Source organism: Nycticebus coucang, chromosome 10 (assembly GCF_027406575.1).
Source record: "Nycticebus coucang isolate mNycCou1 chromosome 10, mNycCou1.pri, whole genome shotgun sequence".
Lineage (NCBI taxonomy): Eukaryota > Metazoa > Chordata > Mammalia > Primates > Lorisidae > Nycticebus > Nycticebus coucang.
Genome location: NC_069789.1, coordinates 28,329,381 through 28,345,156, shown reverse-complemented (window position 1 = coordinate 28,345,156; position 15,776 = coordinate 28,329,381). Strand labels below are relative to the sequence as shown.

Genomic DNA, 15,776 nt, shown 5'->3' with positions numbered 1-15,776 from the left:
ACTCCTCCCAAAATGACATACAAAAATGAGGGAAGCAGAAGCAGAAGTAGAAGCCTCTTTCAAAGTCTGGATCATAAATGTACTACTGGTAGATGTGTTGATACGAGGTTCAATCTGTAGTAGTGAAAGCAGTGTTTGGAACTCCTCTACAAGACTTGTCAGCTTCTTGTGCATAGGACAAACAGGAACCTTGTCATATACATACATTGTCCCCTGCCTCATAGCAAAGTGTCTGGAAAATCATGGGTGTGTATTTCATTCTTGGGATGTATTACCTGGCCTGAGAATGCATAGATTGTTTGGATTTTCACTTCACAGGGAAAACCAGGGGCAACCCACTTGCTACCACTGCTTTTCACATCATTAGTTATTTCTACCTTTAGTATCTACCTGTTCTTGTGAAAGACTAATAGTCATTTATAAAATGAAGGGCTATTTAAGCCCTGTACTTATACAGCATGATAATATATGTATACATTATAATATGTGATAATACTATATAAATTTTAAGTAAACACAAGATAAAAAATAAAATGTAAAACAAAATATCACTATTCAAAAATGTATTTGAAGATATAAATATAACTAATATTGGTTCAAAGTTTGTTTCCTACATTATTTCTATAAATAATACAAGAATGATCTTTATTGAAATTAGTAACACTTACTGTGACTTTCTGAAATTTTAACATCTTTCTGCATCTCCTTCTCAAAAATAAGATCATCAGCATCTGCTATATCAGATGTTTCAAGTTTGAAAATCTAAAATATATAATCAATAATATTTAAATTTTTATTTGCTGACATTTTCCAACCCTATCCATACATTTTCTTTCTCTCTCTCTTTTTGAGACAGAGTCTTGCTCTGTCACCTGGGCTTGAGTACAGTGGCATCATCATACCTCCCTGCAACAAATTCTTTTTCTTTCTTTCTTTCTTTTTTTATTAAATCATAACTGTGTACAATTATGGGGTACAGTGTGCTTATTGGATATATCATGTAAAATACTTAAGTCAGACTGATCAACATAACCAGCATCTCACTTACTCATTCGTTGTGGTAAGACATTTATACTATACTCTTAGTAGTTTTGAAATGTACCCTTGCATTATGCACAATAGGTAAGGTCCCACCAAATACTCTCCCTACTCCCACCTTTCTCCTGCCCCTCCACTCTCCCTCTTCTCCCCTACTTGTGTTTTATTGGTCATTTGGTGATGATATGTTGGATTCATAACATAATCTAGTACATTGGATACTTCCCCCCCATTCTTAAGATACTTTACTAAAAAGAATGTGTTTCAGTTCCATCCAAGTAAATGTAAAAGCTGCTAAAAAGCTTCTTTTTTATTGTTTGGGATTCATTGAAATACAAAGAATTAGGTTACACTGATTGTGGTTGTCAGGTAAAATTCCTCTTGTAATTGTGTCCCACCCCTAAGGGGTGCGCCATACACCATATCCCCATCCCCCATCCCCCTCCGCTCTCTTTGATCTCTCATTCCCCTACCCCCACCACCTTGTATTACATCATCTATTGCCTTCATATTAGAATTGAGTACATTGGATTCTTGCTTCTCCATTCTTGTGATGCTTTACTAAAAAGAATGTGTTCCACCTCCATGCAGGTTACTACAAAAGATGTGAAGTTTCCATCTTTTTTAATGGCTGAATAGTATTCCTTGGTATACATCTACCACAGCTTGTTAATACATTCCTGGGTTGGTGGGCATTTAGGTTGTTTTCCACGTTTCGGCAATTGTGAATTGAGCTGCAATAAACAGTCTAGTACAAATGTCCTTATGATAAAATGATTTTTTTTTCTTCTGGGTAGATGGCTACTAATGGAGAATTGGGGAGGTCTAACTTGAGTTCTTTCAAGGTTCTCCATACTTCCTTCCAAAAACGTTGCATGAGTTTGCAGTCCCACTTGCACTGTGTAAGTGTTTCCTTCTCTCCACATTCACACCAGCGTCTGCAGCTTTGAGATTTTGTGATGTGGGCTATTCTCATTGGGGTTAGGTGATATCTCAGCGTGATTTTGATTTGCATTTCTCTGATGATCAGGGATGTTGGGCATTTTTTCAAATGTTTGTTAGCCATTTGTCTGTATTCATCAGAGAAGTTTCTGTTCAGAGGTACATGGGATTGTTGGATCTTTTTATGTTGATTAATTTGAATAATCTGTCCATTCTAGTTATCAACTCTTTGTAGATTGATACTCTGAAAATATCTTTTTCCATTCTGAAGGTTGTCTTTTTGCTTTACTTTTCATGTCCTCAGCTTGCAGATGCTTTTCAGCTTAATTAAGTCCCATTTGTTAATTTTTGTTGTAGTTGTAATGGCCACTGAAGTTTTGTCATAAAATCTTTCCCCAGTCCAATAGCATCAAGAATTTTCCCCACAGTTTCTTCTAAGATTTTTATCATTTCATGTCTTAGATTTAAGTCTCTTATCCATCTTGAGTCAAGTTTTGTAAGGGAGAAAGGTATGGATTGAGGTTCAGTATTTTGCATGTGGATAGTCAAATCCACATGCAACATCTGTTGAATAGGGATTCTTTCCCCCACTGTATGCTTTTGTTTAGTTTATCAAAGATCAGATGGCATATAGAGAATGGTTTCATCTCTTTATTGTCTATTCTGTTCCATATGTGTATGTCTGTATTTTTGTGCCAATAACTGTACTGTTTTTATTACTGTGGACTTGTAATTTAGCTTGAAGTCTGGTAGGTTAATACCTCCAACTTTGTTTTTGTAAATAAGAATAGCTTTACCTGTACAGGGTTTTTTATCTGGTTCTAAAAAAAATGAAGTTCTATTTTATCCAGTTCTTCAAAACATGATGTTGGCATTTTAATGGGGATTGTTTTGAATCTGTAGATTGCTTTGAGTAGAATAGACATTTTGACACTGTTGATTCTTGCCAGCCAAGAGCATGGTATATTGTTCCATTTGTTAGTGTCTTCTGCAATTTCTTTCCCTAGAGTTTCATAATTCTCTTTGAAAAGATCTTTCACCTGTTTGTTAGGTATATTCATAGGCATTTCTTTTCTTTGAAGCTACTGTGAAGGGAATTGTGTCCTTTATTTGCTTCTCAATTTGTCTGTTATTGGAGTATACAAAGGCTACTGATTTGTGGTTATTGATTTTATACCCTGAGACATTACTGTATTTCTTGATGATTTCCAGGAGTTTTGTGGTTGAGTCTGTGGGGTTTTCTAAGTATAACATATCATCAGCAAAGAGGGAGAGTTTGACCTCCTCTGCTCCCATTTGGATGCCCTTTATATCCTTCTCTTGTCTGATAGCATTGGATTGGCTAGAACTTCCAGAACTATGCTGAATAATAGTGGTGCTAGTGGACAACCTTGTCTGGTTCCAGTTCTAAGTCAAAAAGCTTTCAATTTTACTCCATTCAGTATGATGTTAGCTGTGGGTTTGTCATAGATGGCTTCAATCAGCTTAAGAAATGTGCCACCTAGGCAAGATGGTGGCCGAGAAACAGCTTCCTTGCATCTGGGCACCGTGAGTCTGGGGAGATAGCACTCCAGGCATCTCTGGCTGGTGGGATCTGCTTATCATCACCCCAGTGAGGATACAGGGAGTCAGCGAGAGACTTCTGGACCCCAAGAGGAGGACTAAAACAGTGGAAAAATGGCAAGTGGTCATGTGTGTTCAATCCGTCTAAACCCACCGGCAACTTTAAGTTCAGCAGCAGCGAGACTGCAAACCAGAAAGGCCTTACCTGTGAACTGTTTTGGTGTCTTTGGACTTGGCACTCAGTTGAACTGCCTTGGGGAGAGCCTGAGCGGGCGTGCAGAGAACTTTGGCCATTGTCTAGGGCCCCAGTCTGAGCCGCTGAGCCAGACAGAGCTAATAGTGTTTGGCTGTGGGTCACAGGGAGCCATTGTGAGCGATCTGCCCCGGCAAGCTCCGCCCTCAGGGTCGCAGAGCTAGAATAGGGTGGGAGCTGGTAACCCACCAACCAAGTAGCCTAAGGGTGGGGTCTGAGCCGCCTTGCAGCCCTAACCCTCAGGGGCAGAGTGAGACCGGTTTTGGCACACTGGGTAAGTGGATAGCTACTTCAGCAGTGATTCCAGTGACAAGCACCTTCCTGGGAAAGCTTCTGCTCAGCAAGTTTACAAGTTCAAAGTGCCTTTTAAGTGGGATGAAGAGAGATTTAGGGTGTCTACCTGCTGGGGTTTGAGAAACTAGCAGCCTCCAGTCGTATCAGAACTGTGATTAACATCTCATACCCCAGAAGACCATGTGTTGCCCAGACAATATTCAATAACATATACATACTGCTTTGTTTTTGGTTGTGTTTTTTTTTTTTTTTTTTTTTGGTTTGGTTGTTTTTTTTTTTTGTTTATTTTGAGGTTGTTGATGTTGTTTTGTTTTTTACTTTCAACCTTTTCCATACAGATCCTTTTTCTTTCTCAATTTTTCTAGTTTAATTATAATTTCCCATTGCTGCCTTTTTCAATAATCAGAACTTCATTTTTGCTAGTGCTTCTACCACTATTATTTGGTTTTTCACCCAATTTTATCCTGTAAATTTTTCTGTTTGCTTGTTTTGGTTTGATTTATAGCATTTTTGTCCTTCCTTTCTACTTAGTGGAGGTGGGGTACTGTGTCTGATCAGGTTAGGAAAGAACTGCTGACCTCAAGGGAACCACCCAACTGGGCACCCCCAGAAGGTGGGTTTTTTTAAAGGTTGTGTCAAAGTACCCTACTGTACACATATATTGCTCTGTCTCCCTCTCTGTGCCTCTCTTTTTGTCAATATTCCTTTTCCCCACCCTCTCTCCTTTCTCTACTTTTCTTTTTTTTTTCCTATCACTCGGACCCCCTTTCTTTCATCCCTTTTTTGCTCTTCATCCTTCTCACCCTTCTGGTCCTGTAACCCTTAGTCCACAGGCATGAGAACTTAAAGAGCAAGAGGAAGTGAAAGGAAAATTAGGGCAAGGAAACAGATAAAAGAAATCACTCATGAGGAAGAATCAGCAGAAAACTCCAGGCAACATGAAGAACCAGTGAAGAACAACACCGCCAAGGGACCATGAGGTAGCTACTGCAGATGACTCCACCTATAAAGAAATGTTAGGAATGACAGAAAGGGAATTTAGAATACACATGTTGAAAACAATGAAAGAAATGATGGAAACAATGAAGGAAACTGCTAATAAAGTGGAAAATAACCAAAAGGAAATCCAAAAACAGAATCAAATAAGAGATGAATGATATGAAGAATATAAAAAGGATATAGAAGAGCTGAAGGAACTGAAAGAGTCAATTAGGGAACTTAAAGATGCAATGGAAAGTATCAGCAACAGGTTAGACCATGCAGAAGAAAGAATTTCAGAGGTAGAAGACAAAGTTCTTGAGATAACTCAGATAGTAAAAGAGGCAGAAAAGAAGAGAGAGAAAGCAGAACGTTCACTGTCAGAATTATGGGACTTTATGAAGCATTCCAACATACGAGTTATAGGAATTCCAGAAGGGGAAGAAGAATGCCCCAGAGGAATGGAAGCCATACTAGAGAATATTATAAAAGAAAATTTCCCAAACATCACCAAAGATTCTGACACACTGCTTTCTGAGGGATATCGGACCCCAGGTCGTCAACTCTAACCGAGCTTCTCCAAGACACATTGTGATGAACCTGTCCAAAGTCAAGACAAAAGAAAACATTCTGCAAGCTGCCAGGAGTAAGCTCCAGTTGACCTACAGGGGCAAATCCATTAGAGTGACCGCAGACTTCTCTAATGAAACTTTCCAAGCAAGAAGACAATGGTCATCTACCTTAAATCTACTTAAACAGAACAATTTCCAGCCCAGAATTCTGTACCCTGCTAAGCTAAGCTTCAAAATTGATGGAGAAATCAAATCATTTATGGATATACAAACATTGAGGAAATTCGGCACAAGACCAGCTCTACAGGAAATACTTCAACCTGTTCTGCACACTGACCACCACAATGGATCAGCAGCAAAGTAAGAACTCAGAAATTAAAGGACAGAACCTAACCTCCACACTGATGGAAAAGATAAAACTAAGCAATGGACTCTCACAAAATAAGATGAATAGAATACTACCACACTTATCAATTATCTCAATAAATGTTAATGGCTTGAATTCCCAACTGAAGAGACATAGATTGGTTGACTGGACTAAAAAACACAAGCCATCCATTTGCTGTCTGCAAGAAACACACCTGGCTTCAAAAGACAAATTAAAGCTCCGAGTCAAGGGTTGGAAGACAATTTTTCAGGCAAATGGAATTCAGAAGAAAAGAGGAGTTGCAATCTTATTTTCAGATACATGTGGATTTAAAGCAACTAAAGTCAAAAAAGACAAAGATGGTCACTTTATATTGGTCAAGGGAAAACTACAACAAGAAGACATTTCTATTCTAAATATTTATGCACCCAATTTAAATGCTCCCATATTCTTGAAACAGACCTTACTCAGTCTGAGCAATATGAGATCTGATAATGCCATAATAACAGGGGACTTTAACACTCCTCTTACAGAGCTGGACAGATCCTCTTAACAGAAAGTAAACAAAGATATAAGAGATTTAAATGAGACCCTAGAACAACTGTGCTTGATAGACGCATATAGAACAGTCCACACCAAAGATAAAGAATGTACATTCTTCTCATCACCCCATGGAACATTCTCCAAAATTGACCATATCCTGGGATACAAAACAAATATCAACAGAATCAAAAGAATTGAAATTTTACCTTGTATCTTTTCAGACCATAAGGCACTAAAGGTGGAACTCAACTCTAACAAAAATGCTCAACCCCAACCAAAGGCATGGAAATTAAACAATCTTCTGTTGAATAACAGATGGGTGAAGGAAGAAATTAAACAGGAAATCATTAACTTCCTTGAGCATAACAACAATGAAGACACAAGCTACCAAAACCTGTGGGATACTGCAAAAGCAGTTTTGAGAGGAAAATTCATCACTTTAGATGCCTACATTCGAAAAACAGAAAGAGAGCACATCAACAATCTCACAAGAGATCTTATGGAATTGGAAAAAGAAGAACAATCTAAGCCTAAACTCAGTAGAAGAAAAGAAATCTCCAAAATCAAATCAGAGATCAATGAAATTGAAAACAAAAGAATCATTCAGAAAATTAATGAAACAAGGAGTTGGTTTTTTGAAAAAATAAATAAAATAGATAAACCATTGGCCAGTCTAACGAGGAATAGAAAAGTAAAATCTCTAGTAACCTCTAGAAATGATAAAGGGGAAATAACAACTGATCCCACAGAGATACAAGAGATCATCTCTGAATACTACCAGAAACTCTATGTCCAGAAATTTGACAATGTGAAGGAAATGGATAAATATTTGGAATCACACCCTCTCCCTAGACTCAGCCAGGAAGAAATAGAGCTACTGAACAGACTAATTTCAAGCACTGAGATCAAAGAAACAATAAAAAATCTTCCAACCCCAAAATGCCATGGTCCAGATGGCTTCACACCAGAATTCTATCAAACCTTCAAGGAAGAGCTTATTCCTGTACTGCAGAAATTATTCCAAAAAATTGAGGAAGAAGGAATCTTCCCCAACACATTCTATGAAGCAAACATCAACCTGATACCAAAACCAGGAAAAGACCCAAACAAAAAGGAGAATTTCAGACCAATCTCACTCATGAACATAGACGCAAAAATTCTCAACAAAATCCTAGCCAATAGATTACAGCTTATCATCAAAAAAGTCATTCATCATGATCAAGTAGGCTTCATCCCAGGGATGCAAGGCTGGTTTAACATACGAAAGTCTATAAACGTTATCCACCATATTAAGAGGCAAAAATAAAGATCACATGATCCTCTCAATAGATGCAGAAAAAGCATTTGATAAAATCCAGCATCCTTTTCTAATTAGAACACTGAAGAGTATAGGCATAGGTGGCACATTTCTAAAACTGATTGAAGCTATCTATGACAAACCCACAGCTAATATTTTACTGAATGGAGTAAAACTGAAAGCTTTTCGTCTTAGAACTGGAACCAGACAAGGTTGTCCTCTGTCACCTTTACTATTCAACGTAGTGCTGGAAGTTCTAGCCAATACAATTAGGCAAGACAAGGAAATAAAGGGAATCAAATGGGAGCAGAGGAGGTCAAACTCTCCCTCTTTGCTGACGACATGATCTTATACTTAGAGAACCCCAAAGACTCAACCACAAGACTCCTAGAAGTCATCAAAAAATACAGTAATGTTTCAGGATATAAAATCAATGTCCACAAGTCAGTAGCCTTTGTATACGCCAATAACAGTCAAGATGAGAACCTAATTAAGGACACAACTACCTTCACCATAGTTTCAAAGAAAATGAAATATGTATACAGTTCTGATTTAATAAAAAAAAAAAAAGAAAATGAAATACCTAGGAATATACCTAACGAAAGCGGTGAAGTACCTCTATAAAGAAAACTATGAAATCCTCAGAAAGGAAATAGCAGAGGATATTAACAAATGGAAGAACATACCATGCTCATGGATGGGAAGAATCAACATTGTTCAAATGTCTATACTTCCCAAAGCAATCTACCTATTCAATGCCATTCCTATCAAAATACCAAGGTCGTACTTTCAAGATTTGGAAAAAATGATTCCTCGTTTTGTATGGAACCGGAAAAAACCCTGTATAGCTAAGGCAGTTCTCTGTAACAAAAATAAAGCTGGGGGCATCAGCATACCAGATTTTAGTCTGTACTACAAAGCCATAGTGCTCAAGACAGCATGGTACTGGCACAAAAACAGAGACATAGACACTTGGAATCGTATTGAAAACCAAGAAATGAAACTAACATCTTACAACCACCTAATCTTCGATAAACCAAACAAGAACATACCTTGGGGGAAAGACTCCCTATTCAATAAATGGTGTTGGGAGACCTGGATGTCTACATGTAAAAGACTGAAACTGGACGCACACCTTTCCCCACTCACAAATATTGATTCAAGATGGATAAAGGACTTAAATTTAAGGCATGGATCAATAAAAATCCTCCAAGATAGCATAGGAAAAACACTGGAAGATATTGGCCTGGGGAAAGACTTCATGAAGAAGACTGCGATGGCAATTGCAACAACAACAAAAATAAACAAATGGGACTTCATTAAACTGAAAAGCTTCTGTACAGCTAAGGCGACAACAACCAAAGCAAAGAGACAACCTACAGAATGGGAAAGGATATTTGCATATTTTCAATCAGACAAAAGCTTGATAACTAGGATCTATAGAGAACTCAAATTAATCCACATGAAAAAAGCCAACAATCCCATCTATCAATGGGCAAGAAACATGAATAGAATTTTCTCTAAAGATGACAGACGAATGGCTAACAAACACATGAAAAAATGTTCATCATCTCTATATATTAGAGAAATGCAAATCAAAACAACCTTGAGATATCATCTAACCCCAGTGAGAATGGCCCACATCACAAAATCTCAAAACTGCAGATGCTGGCGTGGATGTGGAGAGAAGGGAACACTTTTACACTGCTGTTGGGACTGCAAACTAGTACAACCTTTCTGGAAGGAAGTATGGAGAAACCTCAAAGCACTCAAGCTAGACCTCCCATTTGATCCTGCAATCCCATTACTGGGCATCTACCCAGACTGAAAAAATCCTTTGATCATAAGGACACTTGTGCTAGACTGTTTATTGCAGCTCAGTTTACAATCGCCACAATGTGGAAACAGCCTAAATGCCCACCAACCCAAAAATGGATTAATAAGCTGTGGTATATGTATAACATGGAATACTCTTCAGCCATTAAAAAATATGGAGACTTTACATCTTTCGTATTAACCTGGATGGAAGTGGAAGACATTACTCTTAGTAAAGCATCACAAGAATGGAGAAGCATGAATCCTATGTACTCAATTTTGATGTGAGGACAATTAATGACAATTAAGGTTATGGGGGGGAGGAAAAGCAGAAAGAGGGACAGAGGGAGGGAGGTGGGGCCTTGGTGTGTGTCACACTTTATGGGGGCAAGACATGATTGCAAGAGGGACTTTACCTAACATTTCTAATTAGTGTAACCTGGCTTATTGTACCCTCAATGAATCCCGAACAATAAAAAAATAAAGAAAACAAACAAAAAAACAAAACAAATGTGCCACCTATACCTATTTTCTTAAGTGTTCTTGTTAGAAAAGGATTCTGAATTTTGTCAAATGCTTTTTCTGCATCTATTGAAGGGATCATATGGTCTTTATTTTTGCTTCTATTGATATGATGTATTACATTTATGGATTTGCATATGCTAAACCAACCTCGCATTGCTTGGATGAAGCCTACTAGATTGTGATGTATAATCTTTTTAATGAGTAACTGCAATCTATAAGCTAAGATTTTTGTTGATTATTTTTGCATTGATATTCATTATTGAAATTTGTCTGTAGTTCTCCTTTTTGGTGGGTCTTTTACTAGTTTTGGAATCAAGGTGATTTTTGCTTCATAGAATGTGTTGGGGGAAGGTTCCTTACTTTTGGAATAGGCTCTGAAGTATTTGCACAAGTTCATCTTTGAAGGTATGATAGAATTCTGATGTGAAACCATCTGGTCCTGGCCTTTTTTGTTGTTGTTGGAAGCTTTTTAAATTGTTTCTGCAATCTTAGTGCTTGATATTAGTCTGTTCAAGAGATATATTTCTTCCTGGTTAAGTCTAGGCAGATGGTGTGATTCAAGATATTAGTCCATTTCCTCCACACTGTCTAATTTCTTCTTTTTTTTTAATATCATAACTGTGTACATTACTACATTTGTGGGGTACAATGTGCTGATTTTATATATCATTTGGAATGTTTACATAGAACTGGTTAACAGCGTTCACCTCAGTTATTTAATTGTTGTGCTTAGACATTTATACTCTACTATTACTATATTTGACATGTACTCTTGCAATATGCATAGTAGGTGAGGTCCTACTGATTACCCTCCTGCCACCCATCTATCCCCTCCATCCTTTTGCCCTCCCCTTTTCTCCTTCTTTCTGGGTTACAATTGTATTATATCTTTTGTATGAAAGTGTAGGTGATTACATATTGATTTCATAATAGTATTGAGTACATTGGGTATTTTTTTCCAATTCTTGAGATACTTTACTAAGAAGAATATGATCCAGCTGCATCCATGTAAACATAAAAGAAGTGAAGTCTCCATATTTTTTATGGTTGCATAGTATTCCACGGTATACATATACTACAATTTATTAATCCATTCATGGGTCAATGGGCACTTGGGTTTCTTCCATGACTTGGAGAACATTAATTGGGCTGCAATAAACATTCCTGAGCAAATGTCTTTGTTGTAAAGTGATTTTTGGTCATTTGGATATATACCTAGTACAGGAATTGCAGGATTGAATGGCAGGTCAACTTTTAGTTCCCCAAGTGCTCTCCAAACTTCTTTCCAGAAGGGATGTATTAGTTTGCATTCCCATCAGCAGTGCATAAGTGTTCCCTTCTCTCCACATCCATGCCAACCTCTATAGTTTTGGGATTTTGTTATGTGGGCTACTCTTACAGGAATTAGATGATATCTAAAGTGGTTTTGACTTGCATTTGTCAGATGATTAATGATGAGCATTTTTTCATGTGGTAGGTCATGCACCTGTCTTCTATAGAGAAGCTTCTGTTCAAGCCTCTTGTCCACAATGAAAAGGGATCACTTGTTCCCATAAGTTTGAGTTTTGTGTGGATTCTGGTTATCAAACATTTGTCAGAAGTATAACCTGAAAATATCTTTTCCTATTCTGAGTGTTGTCTGCTTGCTTTACTTACTGTGTTCTTGGTGGTGCAGAAGCTTTTTAGTTTAATCAGATCCCAGTAATATATATTTGGTGTTGCTTCAATTGCCCAGGGGGTCCTCCTCATAAATCATTCTCCAAGGCAAATTTCTTCAAGTGTTGCCCCTGCACTCTCTCCAAGAATCTTTATAGTTTCATGTCTTAAGTTTAAATATTTTATCCAGTAAGAGTCAATTTTTGTTAATGGTGAAAGGTGTGGGTCCAGGTTCAGTCTCCTACAAGTCACCAGCCAGTTCACCCAGCACCATTTGTTTAATAGGGAGTCTTTCCCCCAATTTATGTTTTTGATAAACTTATCAAAGATCAAATGATGATAAGTGTCTGGTTTCATCTCTTGGTTCTCTATTCTGCTCCATGCATCTACCTCTCTATTTCGTGCCAGTACCATGCTGCTTTGAGCACTACAGATTTATAGTATAGTCTGAAGTCTGGTAGCACGATTCCTCCTGATTTGTTTTATTTCTGAGTAATGTTTTGGTTATTTGAGTTTTTTTCTGATTCTATAAAAAATGAAGTACTATTTTTTCCAAGATCTTTAAAGTATGACAGTGGTATTTTAATAGGGATTGCATTAAATTTGTATATTGCTTTGGGTCTTATGGACATTTTAGCAATGTTGATTCTTCCCATCCATGAGCATGGTATTTTTTCCCATTTGTTAACATCTTCAGCTATTTCTTTTCTCAGAGTTTCATGGTTATCTTTATAGAGATATTTCATGTCTTTTGTTAGGTAAATTCCCAAATATTTCATCTTCTTCAGTACTACTGTAAAAGGAATAGAGTCCTTGACTATTTTTTGACTGTTGTTGGTATATATGAAAGCTACTGATTTGTATTGATCCTGAGATGCTGCCATATTTCTTGATCACTTTTTTTTTTCTTTGCATTTTGGCCAGGCCTGGGTTTGAATCCGCCACGTCTGGCATATGGGGCCTGCACCCTACTCCTTTTAGTAGCTACAGGCACTTCCACTTCTTGATCACTTCTACGAGTTTTATAGTTGAGTCCCTGGGGTTTTTCCAGGTGTAAGATCATATCCATCTGCGAAGAGTGAGAGTTTGGTCTCCTCTGACCCTATTTGGGTACCCTTGATCGCCTTTTCTTGACTAATTGTGATGGCTAAGACTTTCATTTCTATGTTGAATAGCAATGGAGACAGTGGGTATCCTTGTCTAGTTCCAGATCTGAGTGGAAATGTTTTCAGTTTTACTCCATTCAATACAATATTGGCTGTGGGTTTGCTATAGATAGCCTCTATCAGTTTAAGAAATGTGCCTTCTATACCTATTTTCTTAAGTGTTCTGATCATGAAAGGATGCTGGATATTATCAAAAACTTTTTTCTACATCAATTGAGAGAATCATATGGTCTTTGCTTTATATTTTATTTATGCAATGTATTATATTTATAGATTTATGTATGTTGAACCAAACTCGAGACCCTGGGATAAAACCAATTTGGTCATGGTGTATAATTTGTTTGATGTGTTGTTGGTTTCTGTTTACTAGGATCTTATTGAATATTTTTGCATCTATATTCATTAAAGATATTGGTCTATAATTTTCTTTCCTTGTTGGGTCTTTTCCTGGTTTGGGGATCAGGGTGATATTTGCTTCAGAGAATGAGTTGGGAAGTAGTCCTTTTTCTATTTTTTTGGAAAATGTTATGTTATATAAGTATTGGTTCCTCTTTAAAGGTTTGGTAGAATTCTGATGTGAAGCCATCTGGTCCTGGACTTTTCTTTTTGGGGATATTTTGTATAGTTCATGCTATTTCAGTACTTGATATCAGTGTATTCAACATTTCCAATTCTTTCTGGCTGAGTCTAGGAAGGTGGTGTACTTCAAGGTATTGGTCTATTTCCTGCAGATTTTCATATTTCTGAGAATAGAGATTTTTGTAGTATTCATTAAGAATTTTTTGAATTTCTGAGGTGTCTGTTGTTTTTTTGCCTTTATCATTTCTGACTGAAGATATTAAGGATTTTACTTTTCTGTTTATGGTTAGATTAGCAAAAGGTTTATCAATTTTGTTAAACTTTTCAAAAAAACCAACTTTTTGATTCATTGATCTGTTGAATGATTCTTTTGTTTTCAATTTCATTTAATTCTGCTCTAATTTCAGTTATTTCTTTTCTTTTGCTGGGTTTGGGGTTGGAATGTTCTTCCTTTTCCAGTTGCTTGAGATGGCCCATTAAGTTGTCGACTTCCTCTATTTCCATTCTCTTGATGAAGGCTTGCAATGCTATAAATTTCTCTCTTAGGACTGCCTTTGCATCATCCCACAGGTTCTGACAATTTGTGTCTTCATTATCGTTTTGTTCCAAAAATTTAGTAATTTCCTTTTTAATCTCGTCTATGACCCAGCTATCATTCAGCACAAGATTATTTAGCTTCCATGTCTTTGAAGGAGTATGAAGATTCCTGTTGGTATTAAGTTCAAGTTTTACTCCACGAAGATCCAAGAAAATACAAGGAATAATTTTTATTGTTTTAAATTTGCTGAGGTTAGACTTGTGACCTAAGATGTGATCAATTTTGGAAGAAGTTCCATGGGCTGATGAGAAGAATCTGTATTCCGTTTTGTTAGGATGAAATATTCTAATTTCATCTGCTAATAGGTATCTGCTAAGTCAATTTGATCTAGGGTCAGATTTAAGTCTAAAATTTCTTTGCTTAGTTTATTCCTGGAAGATCTATCTAACACTGCCAAAAGGTTGTGAAAATCTCCAACTTTTATGGTGCTGGAAGGTATCAAATCATTCATGTCTGTTAGGGTCTCCTTTATAAATTAAGGAGCATTCTGGTTGGGCGCATAAATGTTCATAATTGAAATCTCTTCATGTTGAGTGTTTCCTTTGACAATTATGTAGTGACTATCCTTATCTTTCATTACCTTTGTTGGTTTAAAGCCTATTGTATCTGTGAATAAAATAGCAAACCTTGCTTTTTTCTGATTTCCGTTTGCCTGAATTATCGATGACCATCCCTTCACTCTGAGTCTATTTTTATCCTTTAAGAGAAGATGAGATTCTTGAATACAGCAGATATCTGATCAGAGTTTGTGTATCCAGTCAGCCAACCTTTGCCTCTTTAGAGGATAATTTAAACCATTCATATTAATTGAGAGAATTGATAAACTTGGTAGTGTTTTAGGTGTCAATTTTTTTTGAAAGTCCAGCAGACATTTTTCATCACTTTGCCATTGTGGAACTGGGTTTTGATCAAAAATTTTTGAGTGAACTTACTTTGGTGGTAGAGCATTGTGTTGGTCATTGTGAAGGATGGGTCTGAGTATATCCTGGAGAGCTGGTTTAGTTATGGAAAATTTTTTCAACTTGTGTATGTCATTAGAGAGTTTGATTTCTCCATCACAAATGAAAATCAGTTTAGTAGGGTACAGGATCCTGGGCTGAAAGTTGTTTTGCTTTACAAGATTGAAGATTAATGACCATCCTCTTCTGGCTTGAAAAATTTCAGCTGAGATACCTGCAGTCATTCTAATATTCTTTCCCTTTTAGGTATGATTTTCTTACATCAAGCTGCTTGCAGAATTTTCTTCTTCATATTAACTTTGGCAAAGTTAATCACAATGTGTCTAGGAGACATCTCCTGTCTAGGAGATGCTTTATTTGGATCAAGTCTTGCTGGGTTCTGAAGCTATCTGCTATCTGAATTTCAGTATCTCTTGCCGTGCTTGGGAAGTTCTCCTCTATTATATCTTGGATTAGAGCATCTGTGCCATTAGGAACATTCTCTTCTTTAGGAATTTTTATAATGTTTGCTCTCTTGGAGTGGTCCCACAACTCTCTCGTAGAGTGATCCGTTTATGCTCTCCACTTCTATGCTTCTTTGAGCATTTGGGATTATTCAAGAGCTTTGTCTTCAATGTCAGAGATCCTTTCT

At 37.0% G+C, this 15,776-nt stretch overlaps 1 protein-coding gene across 1 annotated transcript in view; it reads right to left on the bottom strand.

Moving 5' to 3' along the window:
• DNAH14 (dynein axonemal heavy chain 14) overlaps window positions 1-15,776 on the bottom strand; it is an 862,921-nt gene that overhangs the window by 483,930 nt on the left and 363,215 nt on the right. Inside the window, 1 exon segment of the mRNA XM_053607548.1 lies at window positions 669-762. Within this exon segment, the coding sequence (XP_053463523.1) occupies window positions 669-762 (94 nt within the window).